Source organism: Anastrepha ludens, chromosome 2 (assembly GCF_028408465.1).
Source record: "Anastrepha ludens isolate Willacy chromosome 2, idAnaLude1.1, whole genome shotgun sequence".
Classification (NCBI taxonomy): Eukaryota; Metazoa; Arthropoda; class Insecta; order Diptera; family Tephritidae; genus Anastrepha; species Anastrepha ludens.
In genome coordinates, this window is record NC_071498.1 from 5,387,855 (window position 1) to 5,413,123 (window position 25,269).

The following is a 25,269-nucleotide window of genomic DNA, read 5'->3' on the forward strand; positions in this document are numbered from 1 at the left end:
TATAGTCATGTTCGTTGCCAAAACGGAGGGAGCTAACCCATACTGACAGGCCTGATATTGCCTTCGTACTGTAAGAACACAGTGAATGGAATTCAGAAGGTGTGGCCAACATCATATCCGTAACCGACGCTCAGTGATTTTGAAGGAATCAGTTGATTTGCTGTCGTCGCAAGGGATATGACAGCGATTTGTTTACAACAAAATTGAGAATGTGTTGATGATATTAGACAAAATCAACGCTGCCATTGTTCATAACATAGGAAGTAAGATATCGTAAGCTCGTAATTTGTGATATCGTAAAAATTCAGTTCAGTTCGAGAATCTACGAGTTATAATACAGTGGCATCACTAGTAATATGTGATTTATAAACGAAATAAACACTACTGCTTTGTATTGACAGCCGCATTTTCTTATTTTATGCTCTTTTAGGATAATTGGTATTATTATATCTTATATTAAAAGAGTGTACATTTGTGAAATTTAAGAATAATTTGGTATTATTTGTGACCTAGAAAAGCAGCTAGCAATTTGTATTGATGGAGACCCTTCTGGAGCAGCAGCGTCGATACCACGAGGAGCGCGAGCGTTTAGTAAAGCTTATGGTAGATGAGTATGCGACGAAGAAGAATGGTGAAAAGGAGCGTATACACTCTGAGCAGAGATTGAAATGCTTGCTGGATTTGCACAACAGCTCCACAACTAAGCTAAAAGAACTTTATGAAGATAAAGATAATGAGCGGAAAGCAGAAATTCAGGCCCTCTCTGGTCCAAATGAGTTCAATGAATTTTACGCACGCTTGAAGCAAATAAAAGAGTTCTATAAAAAGCACCCGTCCGAGATTAGCATTCCATTATCGGTGGAATTTGAAGAACTAACCAAAACATATAATAATTTAGATGAAATGTCGGCCTTGGTCGAATTTACCGACGAAGAAGGAGGTGGCCGATATTTAGACTTGAACGAATGTTACGAGCAATATCTGAATCTTCGTGGTGTAGAAAAGGTAGACTACATCACTTATCTGATGACTTTCGATCATGTCTTTGACATACCCCGGGAGCGAAAGAATAGAGAGTATCGAAAGTATGTAGAAAACGTGAATGGATATTTGCACAATTTCGTTACGCGTATACACCCTTTGCTGGATATAGAAGCTGAACTAGTCAAAGTGGAGCTAGAGTTCCAACGTCAATGGCTACAAGGCAGTTTCCCAGGTAAAGTAACAATAGTTATGGACATTCATATGTTTTCAATGAAGTCATTTATTTTAAGGTTGGGCCTCGAAGGAGACAGAGTCGGCTTTGGCCAACACTGGGGCACATTTAGATTTATCAGCATTTTCAAGCTGGGAGGAATTGGCTTCACTTGGTCTAGATCGACTTAAGTCTGCGCTAATGGCGTTAGGTTTGAAATGTGGTGGTACTCTTGAAGAACGAGCTCAAAGACTTTTCTCAACCAAGGGAAAGAAGACACTTGATCCATCTTTAATAGCAAAGAAACCGGCTAATAAAAATTCTAACTTGCAATCACGTGATAATGAACGTCACAAGGAAATCGCTCAATTGGAAGCGTTGTTGTACAAGTATGCAGACTTATTATCCGAACAAAGAGCTGCAACCAAAGAGAATGTGCAGCGCAAACAAGCGCGAACAGGCGGAGAGCGTGACGATAGCGATGTTGAAGCCAGCGAAAGTGACAATGACGATTTGGACGATGCAGATGATGTGCCGTACAATCCAAAAAATTTGCCACTTGGTTGGGATGGCAAACCAATACCTTATTGGTTGTATAAGTTGCACGGATTAAATATTAGCTATAATTGCGAAATATGTGGCAATTATACATATAAGGGTCCCAAAGCATTCCAGCGTCACTTTGCCGAGTGGCGACATGCGCACGGAATGCGTTGTCTCGGTATTCCAAATACGGCCCATTTTGCCAATGTCACGCAAATCGAGGATGCAATTACACTGTGGGAGAAACTCAAGTCCCAAAAGCAAAGTGAACGCTGGATAGCAGATCAGGAGGAAGAATTCGAAGATTCACTAGGCAATGTGGTAAATCGCAAGACGTATGAGGATTTAAAACGACAGGGGTTGCTTTAAATGTAACTTGTGGAATTTCTTTTTTAATTCATGTATGAAAACTGAAGTGTCTAACCAAATAAAATACTGCTATAATATAACTCCCTAAAAGTAGAATATGCAATCGTTTGCTTAAAATAGTTAAATGTATTTATATATATATATAATTGGCGCGTACACCCTCTTTGGGTGTTTGGCCGAGCTCCTCCTCCTATTTGTGGTGTGCGTCTTGATGTTGTTCCACAAATGGAGGGACCTACAGTTTTAAGCCGACTCCGAACGGCAGATATTTTTTATGAGAAGCTTTTTAATGGCAGAAATACACTCGGAAGTTTGCCATTGCCTGCCGAGGGGCGACCGCCATTAGAAAAAAACTTTTTCTTAATTTTGATATTTCAGCGAGATTCGAACCGACGTTCTCTTTCTGAATTCCGAATGGTAGTCACGCACAAACTCATTCGGCCACGGCGGCCGTTAAGTAGTTAAATGTGTTTAAGATAATTCCACATTAAGCTTTAATCCAATGCTGTCCAAACGGGTAAGAGGTAGCAGGGATATTACACGCTTTCCTGCTTCCTGTTTTAAGCCATCGCAAAGCCAAGGAAAACCCTTAAATATGAACGCTTTTTAATTAATTGTCCTAACACATAGATATCGACTTTCTCACCTGGTTTGCTGAACTATGGCTGAACTTTACAAAAGCCTCCTGCGTCGTATTAAGCGCAACTTTAAATTTTGCACCCTTTGGCAGCTTTGCTAATAGGTTTAAGCGCTCAACTAATTTATAAAGTGAATTACGCAGTTGCTGTTCGAAATCGATGAAGAATTTATCATCCCATAACAATGTTGACTGCGCTTCCTCTATCCCTTGAGCCTCTGCAGGGGGCTGAAATTTTTTGATTTCGAACGTGAAACACTCGTTCAGTGGCAATTCGTCATGGTAGAACTGTAGCAGGACACTTTGCAACTCTCCCCGTTGCTGTAGTTCACGCGCTGCACGGAGGACGCCATGAATGTAGGCATTAAGTGGCGGAAAGATGGAAACATAAACGGGTGCATTGTATACGCGTCGTTTTTTGAAAATTTGCTCCGGATATAGATTACGGACATAAAGAATGTGATTCAGAAACACCTCAAGTGCTTCAATGACGATGTCTGTTAGGTCTGTAAAAACGGGAAAGTTTTATTTTTCTGTGTTCATAATTTATCATTTACCTTCGCTGCTCATTTTGCCGTGTTTTAAAATTACGTTGCTCCTCGAGCACTCCGTCTACATTTGTTTAAATGCGTTAACGAAATTGTTTGACACATCTTCAATAATATTGACGTACAGTGAAATCAGCTGCTTAGATATGTTTGATAATCACAAGTGAGTGTGGAAGAGTGCCTTAACTATTGTACAAATTCGTAAGTGCAAATACTCGTAAGTCGTCAAAAAATGCCAACAGCTGAGATCAACTGATTCCAAAGCGCTCTTTTTTGTAAGATGGTTGCATGGTATAGCTAAAATATAGATTAATAATATTTGCCATTGTAAATTTTGCAAGTCGAAGACATTATTTTGTACTTTTTGCGTCGTTATTCTATTGTTTTTAATGTTACAATAAAAATTCTAATTTTGGCTTAGCAACTCCGCCAATACGTTCAAGCAAAAATACCAAGCACTCACACTATTATACAAATTCGCACTTTGAGTGTCTGTCACTAAAATAGGAAGAAGAAGAATATTTCTACTTAAATATGATTTTTCGATCAGGTAACACGGATTTTTTTAGTACTTGGGAAGTTCAAATTAAAGTTATGAGAGGGCTCTTTGTCAGAATCGGTTAAGCGTCGGGAGTTGGTGTTAAATAAATAATGTTGCTATTTGTGCTTCGGCTATAGGAAAGATCAATAGTTTGTTTGTTGATGACAGAATCCGCAGACAAAGACGTCGACGATGCTATTAAGGGGTCCGGTGGTTTAGAGATCGATAATTTTGGGTATATTTCAGCGCCATATTTAAAATTATTAAAATAAAAAAAAAAATTGTTTTTAATATTTGTATGTAAAAGAAGTTAAATAAAAAGCCTAAACAACTTAAATAACGTTTTTCATTTTTTATATTGTAAAAAATAATACAATACAATACAATAAAAAAAATGAAATGAAAATTTATTTTAATAATTTTAAATATGGCGCTGAAATATACCCTCCCGAAAAATTCAATCTGGACGGTGTTGTCCATTTTGGCTCTTCTATTTTTGTAAGCAGTTTTATTAAACTTTTTGGTTTATACAACTAATATTCTTCAAAATAGGACCCTTGAGCGTCAATACACGGTCCTTCCACTGCAGGAAACATATTTTAAACTCATCCGCCGGAATCGCGTTCTATTTGGCTGTCACAGTTTTTTGGATCGCCTCGATGGAGTCGAAACGCCTCCTCTTCAGCTTTCTTTTCAGGCGCGGGAACAAGGAGAAGTCCGGAGGGGACAGGTCTGGGCTGTAGGGAGGGTGGGAACCCCCATCTTGGCCAATGCAGAGGTGCAGAAGAAGGCGGTGTGCGCCGGCGCATTGTCGTGATGAAGGGTCCAATTGTTGACGAGGTCGGGCCGAACCCAGGCAACGCGGTTTTTCAGCCGAAGGAGCACTTCTTTGTAAAATGCCGCGTTGACAGTGCTTCCTGGAGGTACAAACTCCTTGTGGACTATGCCTCGAGAGTCGAAAAAGATGATCAGCATGGTTTTGAACTTGGATTTCAACAAACGCGCCTTCTTGGGTCGTGGCGTCTGGGTCGTGTGCCACTCTCTCTCTTGCCCCCAGGATCGTACTCAAAGCCTCCTTGAGTAGCCCAATGGTTTCGGTACTCGTTTTGTTTAGCTTTACGCAAAATTTGATCGAGTAACGTTGCTCCAACGATCGCTGCATTTTCGCCACTGCAAAATCCTAACACACTTTTAAAACAGCTTTCACGCGCGGAGCGATGTTGACTGCACCACTGTTACCAGCGAACTGGGACCGGTTTCTAGTGGAAGGGGAAGGTCCAACGATCATTTTCCCCCACCAGCCGATTCGGTTGATCGCTTGGCAGACGCTCCGCGTGGGAAGGCTCATTACGTTTCAATCAAACCCAAAAAAATTATTAATCAGTACAACAAGTATTAGAATAATAAAAAAAATTTCACAAAATGGCGCGGTTTTGAATTTGAAGCTCTAAATATCGGGTTTTTGTTTTTCAGTTTTTTATTGTAATAAAAAAAAAACGAAATAATTGAAATAATGATATGATTCTAATACGAGACGATTCGGTTGAATAGTTTTTTTGACAACACCAGGCCGAAAGAAGTCGTTTCGAGGTAAATGAGTTTAAAGTTTGAGGGCCGCTCTCTACCTAAATAATGGGTTGTGGAAGCCATAATATTGGGAACTTTCTCATGAAAATTTCACAGTATATTCTTAAGATACTATACTTTCGAAATATCGAAAAAACAAGAAATTGATTTTTTGAAATTTTAGATGACTGGGTCCCCTTAAGATCATCGAAATGAAAGCAACCGTAGCCGGATGTGCGAAGCGCTTATGGTCAAGGAAAAGAAATTTCCATTGCATATTATGTTTTGATGTGCACCCGTTGCAGGTCGGATCGATCGCATCAACTGTGGCGTTTGTATACGACCAGTGCCAACAAATATGAAAGACTTGCGGCAATGATAAAATATTCTCTGTTACTATGCTGTCTAGATTTCCTCGTTTCCTGCAATATTCAGATACAAGAAAATTATTTACTAAAATCTATACTAATATATAAACGACAAACCCAAATGACGTAAGAATTTTTATAAATTCATATTTTCACCCAATGAAGGTTATAGGCATGTTTTTATGATGGAACTTCCAACCCACAGCCCCTAGGCCGCGCCACCACTCTCATTCGTCACTAATAATCGAATATTTGCTTAAATTTAATCTAAAAAGTCTTAGTTTTTCCTATTTCCCACTATTTATAGCACACTCTAGACTTCATAATCCGCATAAGCTGTTGAACTATGACTCAAATGCAAAGTTCAAAAACGGGTTGAGATAGAAAATTAATAAAAATAATTTTGCTTGATATTTTTCTGATTGGTTGTTTTGATTTTATTCAACGAGGCATACCAACGGATGCCGGGTATTGTAATATTATGGTTATTAATAAAAAATTATTTTCTATGAAATTATTGTTTGTGATTCTTTTATATACATATCCCAAATCCCTCAAAACTACTCCTACGCGAGCGGTGCCGCGGGTTAAAGCTAGTAACCAATAAATTTGACTAACTCGTCTTAAATGAAAATAGAAAGTGATTTGATAACTTGAGTTGATGTCAGTCTGAAGAGGTTCGATAATCGAATTGGGGTTTAAAATGTATCAAGCAGACTTTCATGGACCTTTTCGTAGGTTATATAGCTTTATATAGACACTTCATATATCTAAGTGGAAATATTCCAGCAAGCCTGCTGAATTAATCAATTAATTGATGATGTTTTTAGCGATGCTCTTGAAGGCGAAAAACTTAACTCTTGGGACAGCCAACGAGTAGATAATTGAATGAATGAATGAGACTTGAGATTTGCGCTTTGACGTTGTGGTCCTTTGTGTCCTCTACTTATCATAGTATCTCATCCAAACCCAGTTCCCGTAATAAACTTAAGATAGAGCTGGGTTGGGCTGAGCATATATGCCTTTTTGTGACCGCGCCAGACCGTGTTCTTTACTCTTCTCTCAATATGGCATCGGATTCGAAAACGAGGTGTGTTGGAGTTTGTGGAGATTGGTTGTAGAAATTACAAGAAACAGTGGACCACACTACTAGCTTATGCAATCTGCAATGACCTGTAAGAATGCCGCTGAACTTTTCAGTCCGTCCTTAAGCAGCGTTATGAGATGCTTAAATCTCTTTTGTTTGCACATTCCTAATAAGGACTAAACTGTCGTAGCCCCACAGTTGTTAGATAGCGTACATCCTGTAGCCTTAACTCTTCGTCTTTAAGCTTTTTTCATGGTATTTTAGTTTCTCTATGCACTCAAGGACTTAACGAATTTGTTACTCAAGAATCACATTGAATAATATAAGCCGGCATTAAACTTCCGCTCGAGTTCCATTGATGAATCATCCCGAAAAAAAATCAAGATATCGCAAAGAAATTTAATAGGAATGTCAGACTTGGTATCAGGATAGGCAGCTTTGTCTAAAAGTTCATTGGTTCCATATATTCTTTATATGAATACGCCGACGGCACCTTGTTAAACATATCCCCCTGTGCTTATATTGTATAATATAAAGTCTGGTTTCACTTCAACTACACTATTTTGCATGTGTATTTTTTTGCTGCTTTTAATTTCATTTTTATTACTAATAATTGCGTACTCCTCAAATTTCCGTTTACTGTCAGAAATATCGCATACCGTAAGTTTGAGTGTAATGAGATGTAAAAAGTGAATTGGAAACATATTCGAATTGATTTGCAAACATATTTACGGGCGCATTTTAGCCGAATGGTTACATTTTTGCTTTTGTTCTCGGCGCAACAGACAACTCTTGTAAACACGTACACATATCCTTTCACGCAGCCATGCCATGAAGTGAAATCCACTAACCCTGAACTAGTCCGTTTCTAGTGAATTTAGGACCATGACTAGTTCGCTTTATTTTTGGTAAATTTTACTAAGTGATGCCATTATAAGTGCCAACTGTACATTTTTCGTTGACAAGCTTGCTTCATTGGACAATCAAGTACAATATTAAGTATTTTATATTTTTCGCAAATGAGGGCTTTGCGTTTTAGGAATCTACTTTTAACCCTTTACTACATGAATTTATAGTGCGTTGAAAAAGAAATTGTTTCACGGTAGAAAAAGCTTTATTTAATTAGGAATGACATATTGATTGAAAAAATAATGAACATTTTTTAATAATTTTTTTCACGGAACCATATATAAAAACTAGTTTTAAGGCATAGAAAGCGGAGAAATTGTTATCTGTAAATAAAGATGAGTATATTGACGCCATCCAAACAATTTTTTTTTGTCAAAAAGTACTTACGTTTTACTCTGATATTGTTTTTTGAAAATGTATCACTCGCACTTCTGTTCTGCTTTTTCACCCACTTGCACAAAAGTGTGGTTATTTCGAAGTGTCATAAAATCAAACAAAATTTTTTTGCGTTATTATTCCCAAATATATATTTGATGGCGTAAAATATTTTTAATTATTTTAAAATACTTAATTTAGAAATAAAATTGAATAAAATCTGCAAGACCATAAATGGGCCCATATGCGGTAAAGGGTTAAGCCCGCAATGTAGAAAAGTGAGCGAAACACGACGATTAAGGCGTGATTATGCTGATTTGAATTTGTTTGGCGATTATGATCGCTGTTTGCTCAGTTAGTTTAAGTTGGTTATAATGAGTTTGTAGCAGGGTTGCATTCTTTGAAATTAGAGATGGGTTTAGTTTTTGAACGTGTCTCCGGAGTTATAACTGCTAAAAAAATTTTGCAAATAGCTGTTTTTATGGAATTAAATAAATTATCTACAATTTTTACCAATCACAATTTTTGTAAAAATTATAATTAAGAAGATAAAATCAGATATATACAATACTTATAAAGGGTGGTTAAATATCAAGGGCCAATGTTGAATGTGAACCACACCTAAACGTCAACGACACCGTTGGACTTCTTTCTTTGGGGTTATTTGAAAGAAAAGCTGTACGTCGATAAGCCAGCAACAATTCAAGAGCTAAAGGATGAGACAATTCGCACATTAACGACATAAAACCTCAATTATGACAATAATGACAATAATTTCTTAAAAAAATTGTGTTTTATTTTAAATCAACATCGGCCCTTGAAACTTAACCACCCTTCAGATAAGGAACTATTTGCATTTGGTGGTCGCGGCGGCTATTTGACCGATATTTTGTTCCATGCGTAATTGAGCTATACCAATATTATCATAATAAAGAGAAATGACAATAATTTCCTAAAAAAATTGTATTTTATTCAAAATTAAGACCAGACCTTGAAACTTAACCATCCTTTTAAAGCATATTACTTTTTTCATTCATAAAAAAAGTTCCTACCGAAATTAATTTTTTTCTGTGTTTACTAAGTAAAAATATATGTAGGTAGGTAGGGTGGCTGTCGTAATTTTATTTTTTTTATTACAAAAATGTTTGTTGACACTACAACTAATATAGTTGAAAGGAAACTAACAAACAGTACGATTTTAACAATTTTGTGGGCGGAGTTTTAAAATCTCTTTTTTACATTACCTACCAATAGGTAGGTAGGTGGGGTGGCTGTCACAATGACACACTTAGACCTTTCATAGGTCCATTGTGGTACCACTGGAACTTATCCTTACCCTATGGGTTGCTTTACAAACCATCCGGTAGCTTTAATAAACGAGCAAAGCTTCGTTAGTTTTAGATGTGCCATGTCCGCTACATCAATTGAAAATGCCATGTCAAGAGTGCGGAGCCTCCTTGTCGCTAAGCGTTCACACTCACATAAAAGGTGCCTGACCGTCTTCTTCTGTATTTAGACAGCTAACCTTCTAGCGTGGCTCCCTATCAGACAGTGACCAGTTAATACCAATAAGATCATATGGTTTGTTTCGCTGGATTCGCCGGGTTAGGCCTGCGGTGTTCAGAAGTTTGCTGGCTTCCTCGTTTACGTGCCCCTTAGAGTGGACTTCTGCTTGCATTTCAATAACTTCAGCGACCGTAGGTACCTTCACAATGTTTTTGCGAAGTTTATTTTGAAATCGCTGGATTATGTTAATATGTACTATTTTGACTGGCACAGTCCCAAATTTGTGCGCCATAAGGCCACACTGGTTTGATAATTTGATTGTATATCATTATTTTGTTATTGTATGGAAAGTTCTGAATTCCGTGAGCCCAGTTCATTTTTAATATTTTCAAATTAAGTTCGCTTCGTTTTATTTTTATATACTCCTTCCAACGGAGCTTAGAATCGAGGGTTATATCAAGATATTTGGCAGTGTTTGCGTATGGAATTGGAGCACCTAGTAGCATTATTGGGTGATGGCTTGCTTTTTGATTTGTTACTGTTTAATTTTATTCGCCAAATTTTCGTCCATATTTCTACAGCGTCTATAGCGGTTTCTAACCTTCAAACCGCTTCTGCCACTACATCGGCGGTTTTTCCTGTTGCAAGAATTGCTGTGTCGTCAGCAACGTTGGCAATCATAGTGCTTGGAGGTAATGGTATATCTTTCGTATACAGAAGGTAAATAAGGGGTCCAAGGATGCTCCCTTGCGGCACGCCAGCATATATTTCCTGCAATTTGGAATACTCATTCCCTTGTTTTACGCGAAATGAGCGTTCAGTTATATACGATTTCATAAATGCACTGTATTGAAGTGGAAGGCATGAATTCAATTTGCTGATAAGGCCTTCATGCCAAACCTTGTCGCATGCTTGCGCGACGTCCAGGAAGACTGCTGAGCATATGTTTTTCTCTTCGAACGATTTTTCTATTTCAGCTGTAATTCTGTGCACCTGGTCTATGGTGGAGTGCTTACAACGGAATCCAAACTGGTGTGAAGGTATCAGATTGCGAGTTTCAACCATTGGTTTTAGAATGAGTTTTTCTAGTAGTTTTGAAATTTGTGGCAACAAGGAGATTGACCGGAGATTGGCTGTCGTAATGACACATTTAGATCTGTCGTATATTCATTGTGACACCACTGCAACTTTTCCTACATTATTGGTTTCTTTTTAAACCACTCTGTAGCTTTTAGAAACGAACAAAGCTTTATTAGTTTTATATGCGCTATATCCACTACATCTGTTAAGAATGCACTACCAAGAGTGCAAAGTCTCTTTCTGGCTAAGCCGCCATACTCACATAGGAGGCATCTAATTGTTTCCTCTTCTTCCGTGTTAATGCCATTTGGACATATGGCAACGGCATACTCGTATAAATGACATGCAAAACAGGAGCGACATTCCAAATACAGATACATACATATAGAAGTACATAAGGAAATATGTGGAATATATAAAAATGTGTTTTATATGGAAGAAAATGAAAAAAATTTACTTTAAAATGTATGCTTCTTCTTCTCGTTTGACGCGATTTTGGCCCAGTTTAACAAAGCGCGTCAGTCGATTCTTAATCAAAATTTTATATACGAGTACATTTTGAAAACGTTGCTTATATGATATTTTTTGCACAATGAACTACAATATATTTTTATCAAAAAAAGTTAAAGAAAGCGGCAGGCAAATCACCTACCCCGTCCGAAATCAAAATAGATTAACGAAACCAAGGCAAGACTGTATTGGGTATAACTTCTTCAATTTTCAAGATTTAAGTTAAAATTGTTTTGTTTTGAAAAATCACAGTGGTGTTCGCCCTTACCTCCTATGTTGTAACTTCTCTATTAAATATCGCCTTTTGAGCGATCGCGGTTCCATTTTGGGGGTATAAAAAATAGAAAGATTATTTTGGCACATATTTTTTTGTTTTTTACTTATTCAAAAACCAATCCTCAAATGAAAATATAAATTAATCAGTACACAACAAATAATAAGCAAATTACGAGAATTGATTAAGCACAAGCTCCCTGTGTTTGTGACAGCCAGATAAGAATTTGTACAGAGCTTTATAATCTCTGCCATTCAAAATTATTTTCATATTTAAGAGATCCAATATCTTTTGACCAAAATGTGCACAACAAAGACTTGTGTAGACAGGACAGGTACCAATGAGGTGTGAATATTTTCTGGGACATCCAACGTACAAACTGGACAAGCGGTAGAATGTGCAGTGGTCACACAATTTATTCGTACACTTACAGTTTATAAACAGATACATCTGATACTTAGCACGATTTATACAAACGAACAAAATTTTGATATATTCGTAAAGAATAACATATTTATTCAACATTTAAGGAACAAAAACTTTCAATTTCATTTCTGGAATTAGAGAACTTATGACAATAACGAAATAAGGCACAAATTTATGCAAAAATATTATTCGTACAAAGCCATATAAGGGATATTTTATTAAAAAAATAGTGAAAAAAAGAGGTTGTCTGTAAAGTCGGTTTACTGACGATAGTTTAACGTGACAACGTCATAAGAAAATATTGATGGAATGGTTGCAATTTTCAAAACAAAATTTGAATTCTATTTGTTTGATAGATATTTTGTATGGATATAGAGGAGGAGGTAAATGGAATTGCAATGGAATAGGTCAAGTTACATTTACACAAACGTGAAAAATGACGAAACGACACATTTTTTCGTGCGTGCAGCCTGTTAAATCGAATTATAAGACGTTATCACGTAAAAAAACGAGTATTTAGTACTTTAGCCTTTAGCTTTAATAACTGCTTCCAAGCGGCGTTACATACTTTTTACCAACAGCTTGGTTTCATTAGCTACCTGTAATTTTCTCCCACTCAACACTTAAAGCTGTCTTTAATGACGTCTTTGATGTTATTTTGTGCTTTCTGATTCTCCTTTCTAAGAGCTCCTAGACATGCTCAATTGGGTTCAGATCCGGTGATTGAGGTGAATATTAAAGCTGCTTACAGGGGTAAAGAAGCCGTTCTTACAAGAGATAAGATGAGTGTTTTGGGTCATTGTTGCCTCTAGCATTCAGTCCAAGTTTAACGACATTATAATGCAAATTATTCTTCAAAATGTTTAAATACAGATGTTTGTCCATTTTATCATCAATAAAAACCATTTTCCTGACTCCAGATGCAACTATGCACCGCCAAACCATTGCATTTCCTCCTCCAGGCTTAACGATAGGAATACGATTTTTTTCATTATGTTCTGTATTTTCTTTTCGCCAAACTTTTGGAGGCCCATCTGATCGGGAAACATTAAATTTCGACTCAACACTGAATATGACGTTTTCCCAAAAAAGATTCTGGCTCATATATATAGCATTTTGCGAACTTCAATCTCAGACAATTACGGTCTGGTTATGTGCTTACTTGTTTATGCAAAGACTCTAGAATATTTCGGCAGAGTATCGTGGAGGTTATTTTCGGATTTTGAGGGACTGATGCTACTATGTTACGCTCTGCACGTGAAGTCACAATTGTTCGCCTTCCGGCTTGGTGGTGATTAACTTCCAATTTACCAGTATTATCGTAATTAGCAATAACACTTTACACCGTATAATGCGATTTGCCAATTTTTTGTCGATTTCGCTCAGAGACTTGTTTTCCATGTACAATTTAATAACAATTTTACGCATTTCTAATGGTAAATCCGCACCTCGTCCCATTTTCCCACTTTCAATCGAGATATTACGCGCAACTGAAACAGAATCAGCGAGAAAAAACTAAAAAAAAAACTATATTATTTCGATTTCAGCAATATTAGTAAAAACACAAACGATTTTTACTGTTACTTTTGCAGCAACAATATCATGAACTGAAAGTGTACGAATAAGTGTTTTGCTTTTCTTGGAATCCCTCTGTGTGAGTTGAAATAACGGGAGTTTTGTTTGCGGCAATTAATCAGGAATGTAACATTCTTACACTGACCCAAAAAAAATATATTGTCACAGCAAATATTTTGGGCAAATAAAAAATTTCTTACGTACTACGCAGGGTGTACGAAAATAATGTGTGGCCACTGTATATGAAAACTTCTTAGTTTTTTGATTCAGGATTTTTCGCTAGAATATTGTTATAATCTATATCTAAACTCCCCAATTGTTATCTTATAAATCAATTAGAACTTTAATACCTAATTCTTTGCCACAAATTTACTTTCTATTGTTGCCCTATTTAGACCAGTTGTTGTCTATTTTCATTTTGTTTGCCTAATATTTCTATTTTGTACATTGGAATTGCTGCTAATAGAGTATTTAAAATGAAGGAAAACTAGCTTCTGAAACTTTTTATCGCTGTTTAGGTCATTGTCGACAGAAATATTCGCGCCCGAAAGCTTGCGAATGTTCTTGAAAACCTCTCGCACTGCTTTTTCTGACGAGAACTCCACTTTGACCGCTAGCTTCGCAGCCTTCTCATAAAGCATCTTCACATCAGAGATAACTGCTGCTCCAATGTCAAATTTTTCTGAGCACCATTTCATGATTGAAGTTAGGGGTGAAGAGTTCTTCTCCACTCCTCCGAAGATCAACTGTTTCCGCTTACACTCGCCGATAAATCTTTCGAATTCAGCCCGTTCACTCTCCTTCTCCTTTTTAATTTGGCAAATTTCTTTTTTTGTTTTCTTCAACTAACTGAGTTACTCGTTCTGCTACGTCCTCCACCTTCGTAGTAAACGCATAGAGATCCCTTTTTGTGGTAATTTTATGCAGCTTCTCGTCCAACAAGCAATACATTAGTCGCATAAGTTCAGTCACATTCAAACTACCAAGTGATTTTTTTGAAAGAACTGTTTGCTTAGTTCGCACGTACTCAGGCTTTGCCAAATTGCATCTACTCTGTTGATGGTTTCCGTATGCATTAATAATTTACAATTGGTTATGGACATTGGTATTAACGTTTCATACAATTGGATGTCAAGAGTTTTACCTATTCTAGCAAGTTCATCTGCTTGCAGTTTTCTGCTATGTTCCTATGCGCCAGATAAGGTTTACTTTGTTGATTGAGATGCGTAATTTAGAAGTGTAAAACATTCTATGACTCTTTTTGACGAGTGTGTTCCGGATTCTAGCACTTTTATAGCTGTTTGGCCGTCTGAGTAAATGAAGTCTTCATTTGTGGATAATATCTCGTTTTTATCGCTGTAAGTCCCTTCTTTAAAGCCCTGACTTTGGCTTCAAATACACTGATATGATCTGGTGGGCGAAACGAAACATGTTTTAGCCCAAGTATCTATGACTTTTAGAGTATAATGCATTAGACTACAGGGAGTATCTGGAAACTTCCCTCTTCGTAATAAAGCAACATCGTTCGCGTAAGCCCCAACTTGGATTCCCCCTGCCATTCGAGATCTAACAACAACTTGTACATTTTCAGATTCCACAGTAGAGGGGAAAGCACACCACCTTGAGCAAAACTCTCTACAGACTGATTTAGGTATCGTATCGAATTCACGAGCCACAATAACTTAATATTTTTGAATGAAAAAAAAAAAAAACCTGCGTCATCGTTTGGCCCAACTCGAACCCCCATCACTGGAGTAGTTCGCAATTGGTGAAATCGTACTAGTTTTGAACGAGCAATTTATTTATTGATACAAGTCTTCCCTGTAGCGCAATGCAAGCAACGAACCGTTCAAGCATCCGTCCAACCTTGTATCCAATCATTCAGCGCATGGCGCCTATGCGAATTTCAAATCCTTTCGGCCAAATTTTTGTGTAAACAAAATACATCTCGTCTCCGTCGGCTAGGCGAGGGTAGCCGCGGTTGCAGAGACGTTATTCGTGTTAAAAGTACGGACAGGCGGATTGATGCTGTTTTTGCTGTTGTTGTTGCATATACATTTTGTAATTGATAGGCACGCAAATTTCATTCCATTCAATCCAACTTAGCTCATTGCCAAGCTGTGCCGAGTGGAATGTAGGAATGTGGCCATTTGAGCATACCAGTGCGTATGTAGATGTGTGCATATAAACATATATATGTAAGTATTTATGTACGAGTGTGCGTGCATATCTGTTGAATATACACATATATGTGTTTGTTTGTATGTAAGCACATATGCATGCTTATGTATGCGGTTGTATGAAGTTTTTTGTATTCGTATGCGCGCCTCGTCTGTTTTTGGATGGTTGCGTTTGTATCCTTGAAATCCTCTCCGAAAAGGTTCACACGCAAATTGAGTGCCACAATCAAAGCAATATGTTTAAGCAAATATGTACTTCCCCTCCTGTTTCTTTTGCCTTTGCTGACTGCATATTGGCCAAAGCTGTTTTTTCCCGCTAGATATTCCTGTTAGCAACACCTTAACAACTTTGCTTTGAACTGCAATGAAATGCTTTTATGTTGTCCTTCATACCTTTTAAGCTCCGCACATCCGGGCAGCACTTAATGGCAGGCGTTTTTTTAGCTATCAGTGGGTGCAATAATCCAATCGTCAAAGTGTTTTTATGGTCCTTTGTAAAATCGTACACAATTTTCTTTATTTTTTTCGTATTCACCATCCTCAGGCTTATTGGATGTTTTTTTCTCCATTTTAGCTGTTAACCGAGCTTTGAAATAATTCCCGTGAGACACATTTTTTGTTTGTTTTTTTTTGCCACTACCGTTGGCTGCCGGATGGCCGAGGCCGTGACTTTCACCCACAAATACATTCGAGTGTGTTTTTATTGCTGCTGTTGTTGTTGTTGCCGTTGGCTTTCAGTCGTAGTTGTATTCTATGCACGTTGTTCACTGACAGTGTCGTATTTGTTTTAAATTATTTGGTATGCATGCAGTGTAGATTGGATTTTAACAAATATTTATTACATATTTTTAGGCCCACTGAAATATTGAAAATATCAGTCGTTTGAAAGTGGTTTCTGCTGTTCGGTTGTGCTATTGCGTGTGCTCGCAATCGAAATATTAAATGAATTGGTTTCACCACTCGGCATCATTTTGTCAGCTGCTTCGAATGATCTGAATAGTAATTTCGATTTTGTATGTTCGCATATGTGTGAGTGTGTATTTGTGTGTGTGAAATCGTTATTTAGGAAATTGCCTGAGTTTTAATTTTTTTTTACACATTCATGCGCGCTTGTTAATCTCCTGGGTGGGCATTAAGAAATTTGATCAATCAGCAGCTGCGCCCTTTCTGTGGCATTTTTGATGTATGTAACGGGTGTCTAATTTTTCATGATACAACACTTTCGCTTTGAATCAAATATAAATAGTCTGCGGCTTGTTGGCGTAAACCTTACTTTTCAGATAACCCCACAAAAAGAAGTCCGGGGGGTTAAGTCAGGTGATCTGGGGGGCCAGCCGATGTCGCCTCTTTTTGACACTAGACGTCCCGGGAATATTCGTTGCAGAAATTCAATTGTGTGTAGCATGACGCACCCTAGCACCAGTAACCGCCTAAATCTTTCTCACGCATTTGCGGGCAGACATAATGAGTCAACATCCATCGATATCGGTTTCCATCGACCGTTTCGTTTTCTCGGTAAAAATATGACTCAATGATGGTTTTGGCGCAAATGCCGGCCCAAACAGTTACTTTCCTGTCATGCAATGGCGTTTCATAGATCTTGTGTAATTCTCAGAGAGGTTAAAATGTGCCTTGTCAGTCATTAAAATTTGCTTCCAAAAATTGGGTTCAGTGTCAACCATTCGAGCGACTGTTTGGCCGTATTCCAAGCGACGTGAATGGTCTGTCGGCAATATTATTTGTGTCAATTGTCATCCTTTAAAATGCGCCGCATTGTGGTTTTGCTGATGCCAAAATGCTGAGTGCGACGATGATACGACACTGTTGGCTCCTGGGCAACGCTCCCTCACTGCTTCAACCAGTGTATTGGATTTGATCTTCTACTATCCCGTGCTCAAAAAAATTCGCCACCAAACGACGAATAGTATTGTTAGACAGTGCCTGTTTGCCGCGATACTTTTTGCGATATGCGCGTTGAGTTAGAACAATAGAACGACTATTTGCGATGTATAGCGTCACTACTTCAGCGCGTTGTTGGGTGTAAAGCAATCCATGGTTGAAATTGTACTGAATTGACGCATCGAAAACATGTATGTTGAAGTCGAACGGTTGGTAAGTGACAAAGTTATTCAGCGTTTACATACCGACATAATAGATGGCGTATCCTGTATAATACCCTCTAACTTCGAGTGGAGCGTAGGGCAAACACAAAGTTGTTAAAGTCGTTTCGATTGTTCACGAGTTGCTTGAGATTACTCCAGTTGGTATTGAAATTCCTTAGGTCGGCATCTATCATACGCCGCCAGGAGGTCTTTGGTCTACCACAGCTTTTTGCGCCTAGCGGACTCCAAGAAAGGCCCTGCAGACTTCGCTGGCATCTTTGGGCAGTGCATGGCCTATTCAACTAAACCGTCTGCGTTCGATTCTGAGCTCGATGGGGAGTTCATTGGTTGATTCCAATAGAAATGATGTGCGGCCAGGCAGGAGTTGATAAAAGCGGTTTCCAAATTAGCACAGATGTTAGCGCCCAGGATTCGCAACCATATCGCAGTACGGATTTTACATTGGAACTGAAGATTTGAAACTTGGTCTCGACTGATAAGGATTTCGAAGACTTTATTTATTCGACTTGCAATCACTTTGGACGTTTCGCCTGTAGGTGTTATTTTGCTTCCTTGATAACAAAAATCCTTCTCCTTTCTCTCTCTTTTACGGTGAAATGCAGGACATCATTTCCTAAGCCGTTGGAGGTGAATTCGGTTTTATTTACATTTATTTTAAGGCTAACTTCGCTTGCATGTGATCTGAGGTCCGAGCTTTAGTGGAAGTTCCAGGTTACACCCCGCATACTCGCTAGCGTTTTGTTCAGCACATCATCGAGAACTATAAGGTACAGGAATGGAGACATGAGACAACCTTGTTTTAGGCCAACCTTGTTTGTTGTAAACATTTTGCATTGAAAACCTCTGCAGTGTGCCTTTGTGATGTTCATTAACTTTTCCGAAATACCTCTAGCCCAAAGCGACTTTCAAATAGAGTTCCTGTCTTTGCTGAAGCCAACAAAGAAGACGTAGATATTTGATTGCCATTCGTTAATTTGCTCCAGCGTGAGCAATGGAGCAATACAGAATGCATTCAGGGAGGTTTGACCGATATTTTCTTTACCGATGGGTCCAAGAATGAAATAGGGTCTGGAGCCGGATGGTACCTAAACGATAGTAATAAGCATCACTATGCTATGGGGGAAATGGCAACTGTTTTCCAAACGGAAATTTTTGCCATCCTGAAAGTAGCCGAATGGATAATCGAGAGGAGAACTGGAGCGGGAAACAGATTGGAGTTTTCAGTGACGGTCAGGCTGCACCGAGGGCCCTGAAGAACGCGAAGCGAACCTCAAAGATTGTCCAAGAATATAAGAAGAAGCTTAATTCTGTTGCAAGATAGAACAGGCTTGTACTTATATGGGTTCCAGGACACTCCGGTGTTCAAGGAAACGAAATTGCCGATGAATTGGTCAACCGTAGATCAGCGGTTCCCCACAAGGACCAGAGCCAATAATCGGAATCACTTCCGCAGGAATCATGAATTGGATCAGCGATTATGTAGACAATCTACATAAAGAGCGATAGTCTGGTCTAGAAGGCTGCAGAACTGTAAAGTGTTTTGTGACAAGTCCAAACAGAAAACTGTTAAACTTTCTACTAAAACTTGGAAGGAAAGACGTTCGGTTGATGGTCGGCATTATTACAGGACACAACCCACGTGGTCAGTATATGACCCCCATTGGAATCATTGAGAAACCGATGTGCCTGTCTTGCCTAGAGGAGTTGGATAGCGCTGAGCATTTCCTCTGTGAGTGCTCTGCCTTTGCTAGAGCAAGGTTACGAGTTTTGGGTTCCGATGTCGTGAGAATGAGTAATACTCGTTCTCTAAAACTGGAGGATATTTACAGACTTGCCAAATAATCTGGAAAATTGTCATAGGACTAACTACCTTTATCTCTGTCTCTATTCTTTTCTAACTCTTTCTCTGATACTTTTCTCCTTCCCTCCTTGACTATCTACCTTCTTTCCAGAGCTTCAAATGCAATGGGCTTCTTAGCCTGAGTGTTTTAGGAACCATCAAATCTCTTGGTCCTCCTTGGCTCGACCTATTTAAATTTCAATTTCAAGTTTCAATACGAAGCGTGCCAATATGGTCAAAGCACGAACTATTTGAGTGAAAACCGGCTTGTTGTTTATGCAAAGAACGTTCGAGGTATGTTTGTATTTTGTTTTGTAGGAGTTTTGACAAAATTTTTGATGGAATGCTGATTAGGGTGATGCCTCTGTAGTTTTTATGCAGAGAAAGGTCGCCTTTTTTTTTAGGTTATCCTCGCCATCCACAAATATGGTAATTTTTAATGGCGCCAAATCGCTTTGAGTAGAGGGAAAAAATAGAGAGCCTTTGAGGATTTCATATTGCTGCCGATGCTTTCGTGCCACTTCTTCCAGACTGGGTGGGGACGATGGTAGTGATGAGCGATTTCTGGTGGGAGAAGCCGAAGAAAAGCGGTTCGATGGTATGCTAGCCTCTGCAGGATTGAGAACTTCAGAGAAATGCTTGAACCATCTACAAAGTTGGGCAAGTCCAGATGTGATTAAGGCTACATTTTTGTCTTTGATGTGTTTGAATTTCCATAACTCCCGGTCAACCCGTGACTTAGTTTATACAGCTCACGCATGTTGGTACTCCAGGCGACATTTTCTATGCTTTTACTTCAGGCTATGCTGGATGTCGGCGGCCGCCGTAACGGAATGGGTTGGTGCGTGACTACAATACGTAGCTTTCATAGCACGTGTGCGTACACTGTCTCTTAATGCTTTAAGCTTGCGTTGGCTCTTAATGGTGGAGGTAGTTGAGTCGCTTATCCAGAAGTTTCTCTTCTTACTTTTGGGCTTCAGAATATCATTGCACAAGTCAAGGAAGGAGTGACTGACATTCTGCCAAGGGTTGTTGACTTCGTAAAATTTTAGAGGAATAATTTTGTGGAATATCTTAACCCATTAGATCTCTTACGATAGTCCAAATAAGATGTAATTTTGAGCACAGCTAGAGGGTTAAAATGTTCTAGAAAATTATTTGCTATACAATTTCACTAGGGGTTTTCTCAGACAAAATCTTTTTAAAAAGAATCTCTAAGTCGATAAGTCGATATTTCGTATTATTATTAAAGTAAATTATTATACATTTTATTAACTTGGGTGTACTAAGCCAAAACTGAGCATCATTGCTAAAACTGATTTCATTTCAGTCGAGTTTAACTTCAGTCCTTCCAGCGAAAGTATGATGAAAACGCTGGCCAACGAGTTTCAACTGGATTTTGTAAGATTATGAGATAATCTCTCTGCCCAAAGCTTTTCACCTTTGGTGGGTAGAGGCGAATTGTTATCAACGGGATGAAATCGACAAATTAGGGTCTCGTTCACTTCTATAGGGGCGATGACCCCACAAAACACTCTTTATGAGCTCGTAGTAAGTGAAAATTATTCCAAGGATTAAACGTAGATATACTCGTTTTGTATCGTATTGCGAGTAATTTTTTGATTATGTGCACTCACATGGAAAAAACACATACTGAACAAGAGGAACGATATAAAAAACAAATTCCGACAACTTTACTGGCTACTAGGAAAACAATCAACCCTAAGCTTACTTAATAAACAAATGATATACAAATCAATAATCAGACCGACATGGATCTACGGACTAGAAATTTGTGGGACTGCCAGTAAATCAAACCTACAAATTATTCAGAGAAGTCAATCTAAGATGCTAAGGACAATCACAAACGCAAAATAAAAAATGACCACATTCACCGCGACCTCGGCATAGACACTGTCACTGAAGCAGTAAAAAGAAGCAGCAGTAAACACATCTTGCGACTATTAGAGCACAAAAACCATGAGATGAGACTGATACCGGAAATGGAACTTAAACCAAGAAGACTAAAGCGCAAAACACCCATAGATCTTGCTCGTACTGTAATATAAAATAAAATATAATAATATAAAATTATACAATAGAAAACTAAGTATTAGTAAAATTGTAACTAAATACCACCAAAGACAATAATGTTCTCTTTCAAAGGGAAGGGACATTTTAATTCCAAATCCTAACACCAATTACTAATTGTTAATATTAACAGATCGTAATTTATAACAAAAAAAAAAAATGTGCACTGCAATGTGAGGGAAGTACTCTTTAATTGAATTTTGGAAGCTATTATTATTATTTTTAAAATTTTTGTATGATGTTCGGGTGTGATGTTCCTGTCGTTTCTATATTAGGTCAGTGTTTTTTATTTTGTGTGCCTCAAAATAAAAAAAAAAATAAATTAGATAAAATTAAAAAATGAAAAGTTTTATGAGATATGAAAACAGTCAAAAAACTTTAGCGACAGACTTTGCATTTAGTACTTTAAACATGTTGAAATCATCCCAAAAGTTTTTGGTATTTAATTAACTCCAAAAAAACAAACCAATGAGTTTCCAACCAGTTTGGAGTCTGATAACATGTCTTCTAACAATACCCAGGACTCTTGTGACTTATTCGCAAGTTCTTTCAGTATGACACAGTATGAAAAATATGACTCTATGCCAATTTTAGCCTTATCCTCTCTCTAGCTTCTTTAGAAGCTATAAGAAGTTTTGAAATTTTCCATAAATGATGTGCAACTTGCAATTATGAAGCTTAAGCCTAGCATTAAAACAGACAGTGAAGATTTGCTGTGATCCTGTTTCTTATCCTTTTATTCTGTTATTTCGGAAATTTGTAAATAATGTTTTTTTTTTATTCGTGGAAACTCTACTTGATTGAGCCTATCTACAAAACGTCTAACCGGGCAATGGTGCTATTTTTGACGTTAAGTTATCATTCTCCAATCATATCGATTTTATTGTCTCCAAAGCATTCGAAAAATCCTCAGACGTTGAAGTCATTTTATATTGCCTTAGTGAGAAGCCACCTAGAATATTGCTCGTTAATATGGCATCCATACTATGAAATCCATTCTAAAGAAATCGAAAACGCACAACAAATTTTTAACAAATTCGTTTCAAATAATATTGACTAGCCAAATGGTCTTCTTCATTATAGCAGCAGACAGAAATTGTTAGACCTACACATTGTCTGTTAAAATAATCTATTTCTTATTAATTTTTGTTTATAATGTTAACTGCAAAGAGTGACCAATCTCTTCCAAGCTCATATCTCGCCTTATAGTCTAAGAAATAACCGCTTGTTTGTTCATTCAATCAACAAAGCCAATTATTCAAGGAGTGAGCCTATTATACGTTGTGTCCGATTATGTAAAAATTACAGCAATATCATAGATTTTAAGGGGCTACATACGTTCAGAATTTTCAAAAAATCGATTTTATTTACAGATTATTATTCTTAATATTGTAGTTTTAGGCGTCTTTCCGTGGAAGTCGATTGTAAAAATTGCAAAATATGAAAAAATGCGGGCAAAAAACCTCAGCATTTTCATTGTGCATCTGGAGAAGAAAGTTGGTGTGATTGACAGAGAACAAAAACCGAAGGTACGATTAAAGAATACAGGCACAAAGCCCCTTTACCTACAATTATACTGCAGGCAATAAAACCCATCTATGAATCATTAAGTGACGAACAATTACTTGAAAAGCTTAGGTGGATTCACACAAAATGTTAATGATAGTCTTAATTTGAAAATTTGGAAGATTGTACCCAAATGTAGTCCAGGTAGTCGGATAGTACATAGTTGCAATAGCTACCAATGTTGCTGTATCTACTTTTAATGACGGAGCAGATAGTTTATTAAGAATGGTAAGATTACTTGGAATAACAATTGGCTAGAGTGTGCTAAAAAAAATGTTAAAAATATGGCGATTAATCCTTTATAAAGTTTTGTACATCTAAAAAAACACCCGTTACGTATTTATTTTATTTTATCTCCCATAGGGTATTTAAAAAAGTATAAAATTTCGTGTAATATTTGATTCATAAACGACAAATTTTCCTAATGGGTTGTAGGTGAAGCATTCAATATGCGTCCGTATGTAAATATATATGCACGTACATATAATGGGCAAACCAAAAATATGGGATTCGTGAGTTCAATACAAAAGTTTACTAGTTGTTTAATAATTTCCACATGACCAAGGATAATACTATGGCACACACTGTAGTCGGTTAGTTCGCGGCTGATGAAATGCGCTACTTTTTTTCTGAGTAAGAGATAAATGTTTGGGGCATCTAACGCATGTTAAGCTGGAGTCGGCAATAAATTGAATTTCAGGAAATTTCGACGGTGCTTCCTTGAATAGGTAGACCAAAATGAAACTAGCATTTGTCGAGCGTGGAATAGTTGCTCGAATGCATTTCTATTGCATATCTACAGTTCGAACGCTGGGGGCAATTTTTGCTATACCTGCTGCTATACAGGTTACTCCAGACGCAGACAACCGTGGTCTAATCGATAAGTCCAATTTTTCACCACTTTTTTCTAAATAAATAAATCTACATGAGCCAAATTAGCAAAACTGCGACGCAAACGATGCTCATTTGATTTCAATTCTGGCTAATTTTAGCTTCAATTCAATGGAAAGGTCATTGCGTAAAATTTTCGATGTAGTCGAAGGACAAAGGCCACTAAGTTGGGAAGGACAAAGAATCGATATTTCGGCGTCTTCTTCAACACTTCGCTCTAATAATTTCTCGAACAGTTTTTGTTTTTCAAAGTAACTTACCACAATTTGGTAGCGTTGTTCTGGCGTTAAACGATTCATGATGACTTGCCAAATCTTACTGAACGGAACTGTCGACACAGTTTGCCATTCTCAGCTGTAAAACTATAGTTTTAACTATCGATAGTCCTCACGCAGCTTAAAAAGTACCAGCTATTTGTTCGAAATATCCCTGCAAGTCACTGCTGAGCACTTCAGACAGTGAGGTGTTTGTGATGGCAACAATGAGCAGTTTTTAGTCAGCAGTAATTAGATTTTAAGCAAAAAATTTATTAGTTGCTTTGTCTTTTTAGAGCTACGTGCACATGTTTTTTCACTTACATTTGTGTTCACAATAAGAGCAGCGCAGATGTATTGCAAGTTGTGACTTTTAATTTTATTTAATTTAATTTTTAAAATTTAATTTTCTTATAAAAATATAGTTCGTACTACAACAAAAGTTATAGAACTCAAAGTTTAAAAATGTGTACAAAATTTTAAGAAATTCCAAAAATGTCCATCAAAATTTCAAACCTTTTAGTCAGAATTTTCAGTAAAATTCCGTGCATGCAGTTTTGTAGCTCATTTAATTTTGTATTATATTGTTTAAAGTGGGCAATAACTCGCCTTAATTTTTGATCAATTTTTCGCTGACTGTATTATGAACTTTCTTCCAAATAACAAATGCTCGCAATTTTTTCTATTGAGAAAATGCACAAAAACGCCAGCAAAAAAACAGAGGTCAATAACCCATGCAATTTTCAAGCCACTTCAAGATTCAGTGGGCTATAAAGACACATATTAGAAAATTTTCTAAAAATACTGTTTAAAAC

The 25,269-nt window shown here is 37.5% G+C and overlaps 2 protein-coding genes across 3 annotated transcripts; one reads left to right on the forward strand and one right to left on the reverse strand.

Annotated features, from left to right (window-relative positions):
- Positions 1-330: 330 nt before the first annotated feature.
- On the forward strand, positions 331-2,203 carry LOC128862528 (splicing factor 3A subunit 3). Of its 2 annotated transcripts, none has more exons than XM_054101210.1 (3): positions 331-438; positions 514-1,216; positions 1,275-2,203. In XM_054101210.1, the coding sequence occupies exons 2-3, from the start codon at positions 538-540 to the stop codon at positions 2,105-2,107; spliced, it is 1,512 nt and encodes a 503-aa protein (XP_053957185.1). In that variant the 5' UTR covers positions 331-438; positions 514-537; the 3' UTR covers positions 2,108-2,203. The 2 variants fall into 2 exon arrangements, with proteins under 2 accessions (XP_053957185.1, XP_053957192.1); XM_054101217.1 differs by having other exon boundaries at positions 339-438; positions 519-1,216.
- Positions 2,155-3,719, reverse strand: LOC128862537 (DNA polymerase zeta subunit 2). Its single transcript, XM_054101230.1, has 3 exons — positions 3,302-3,719; positions 2,754-3,250; positions 2,155-2,695 (listed from the first exon to the last, which is right to left on the reverse strand). Exons 1-3 carry the CDS (start codon positions 3,312-3,314, stop codon positions 2,579-2,581), a joined length of 627 nt encoding a protein of 208 aa, XP_053957205.1. The 5' UTR covers positions 3,315-3,719; the 3' UTR covers positions 2,155-2,578.
- Positions 3,720-25,269: the final 21,550 nt, after the last annotated feature.